At 54.9% G+C, this 1,370-nt stretch overlaps 1 protein-coding gene across 1 annotated transcript in view; it reads left to right on the forward strand.

Moving 5' to 3' along the window:
* Positions 1 to 1,290: 1,290 nt before the first annotated feature.
* Positions 1,291 to 1,370, forward strand: part of LOC125426436 (atlastin-1-like) — a 16,989-nt gene continuing 16,909 nt past the window's right edge. The window contains exon 1 of the mRNA XM_048484694.1: positions 1,291 to 1,332. Within this exon, the coding sequence (XP_048340651.1) occupies positions 1,291 to 1,332 (42 nt within the window). The remainder of the gene's footprint in view (positions 1,333 to 1,370) is intronic.

The following is a 1,370-nucleotide window of genomic DNA, read 5'->3' on the forward strand; positions in this document are numbered from 1 at the left end:
AATGGTGCCCGGGGCAACACCTGCTCCGGGTGTCCCCCGAGGGGCCAAGGTGTGCCCTGCGGTGGCACTGCCAAACTGCTCCTTCAACCGGCAGAGCCTCCGGAGCAGCCTGGCGGGGCCGGGCAGGAGGAGGGGCGGGCGGCGATTTTTCACCCCCATGTGACCGAACAGTGGCCCACCTGTTACCACAGCCTGTCGTCAGGCAGGTGAGTCTTGCTGTCTCGTTACCTGTAGGTGAGGTTCAATATTGGCTCTGTCAGAGGTTACTCTAAGGAAGTTTGGAAACAGAGACCCTGCCGCAGATTTCCCAAGAATGACTGCATCTAAAACTGGAGGCTTTACGTTTTGGCTCAAGTCTGAGATTTCACATTTTAAAAGGTTCAAGCACGCGTCCCAGTGTCCCTTCTGTCTTTCAGCTGCAACAAGGATAATTAAAATGCTTTTTCCTGGTACTGAATGCACAGCTACATTGTCCGAAAACATTGAGTTTAAGTTCCTTTTAGGTTTCTTGGAACAGCTATCCTGTTTTGTTCTGCCACTGAGGCTTGCCTTTGCAGGGACATCTGCAGCCAATTGTTTCTCTCTCCCAAGGGGATGCCCCGGACAGGCTCTGCTGTGAAATAGGCCCCCTCCCATTCTGTAATCAGAAAATAGCCCCTGCACCCAGGCCCTTCCATTGGGGGGGGGGGAGCAAAATAAATGGCTTGTCAGCTGGGCATGGGGACCTTTCCAGTCTGTTAGAAAAGATGCCCCTCAGAGGAGGGAGGGTGTCCATCGGGGCCCCCACCTGGGGGCATTACAGCCAAGTGCAGGAGGAGGGCCTAGGGCAGGGAACCTGCGGCTCTCCAGATGTTCGGGAACTACAATTCCCATCAGCCTCTACCAGCATGGCCAATTGGCCATGCTGACAGAGGCTGATGGGAATTGTAGTTCCTGAACATCTGGAGAGCCGCAGGTTCCCTACCCCTGGTCTAGGGGGAGAAAGCCTTCAGTCCTCACCCCCCCCCCCGCATGTCTTCACTACCCCTCTTAACAAGTGCAAACTGTTTTCAGTTGCTGAGCCTGACGTTTTGGGTGACCAATGGCCAGAATGGCTTGGGGTGGGGGAAGGTGAAATGGGTGTCGTAGGCACCACAACCCCCAACCCCTCTGCATTCACAACCAGCCCTACCATCTAGGATAAAGCTTGCCTACCCTTGTACAGAGATGTTTGGCAGAAAATGAGATACAGGACAAAGAATTATAGAGCTGGAAGAGGCCAGAGGGGCCATCCAGTCCGCCGCCACCACCATGCAGGAAGACACATTGAAGAACCACAGGAACTGGAAGAAGGTCCAGCGGAGACATCTTCACCCCCCCCCCCCATCGGG

This window comes from Sphaerodactylus townsendi, linkage group LG02, assembly GCF_021028975.2.
Source record: "Sphaerodactylus townsendi isolate TG3544 linkage group LG02, MPM_Stown_v2.3, whole genome shotgun sequence".
In the NCBI taxonomy this organism is placed as follows: domain Eukaryota; kingdom Metazoa; phylum Chordata; class Lepidosauria; order Squamata; family Sphaerodactylidae; genus Sphaerodactylus; species Sphaerodactylus townsendi.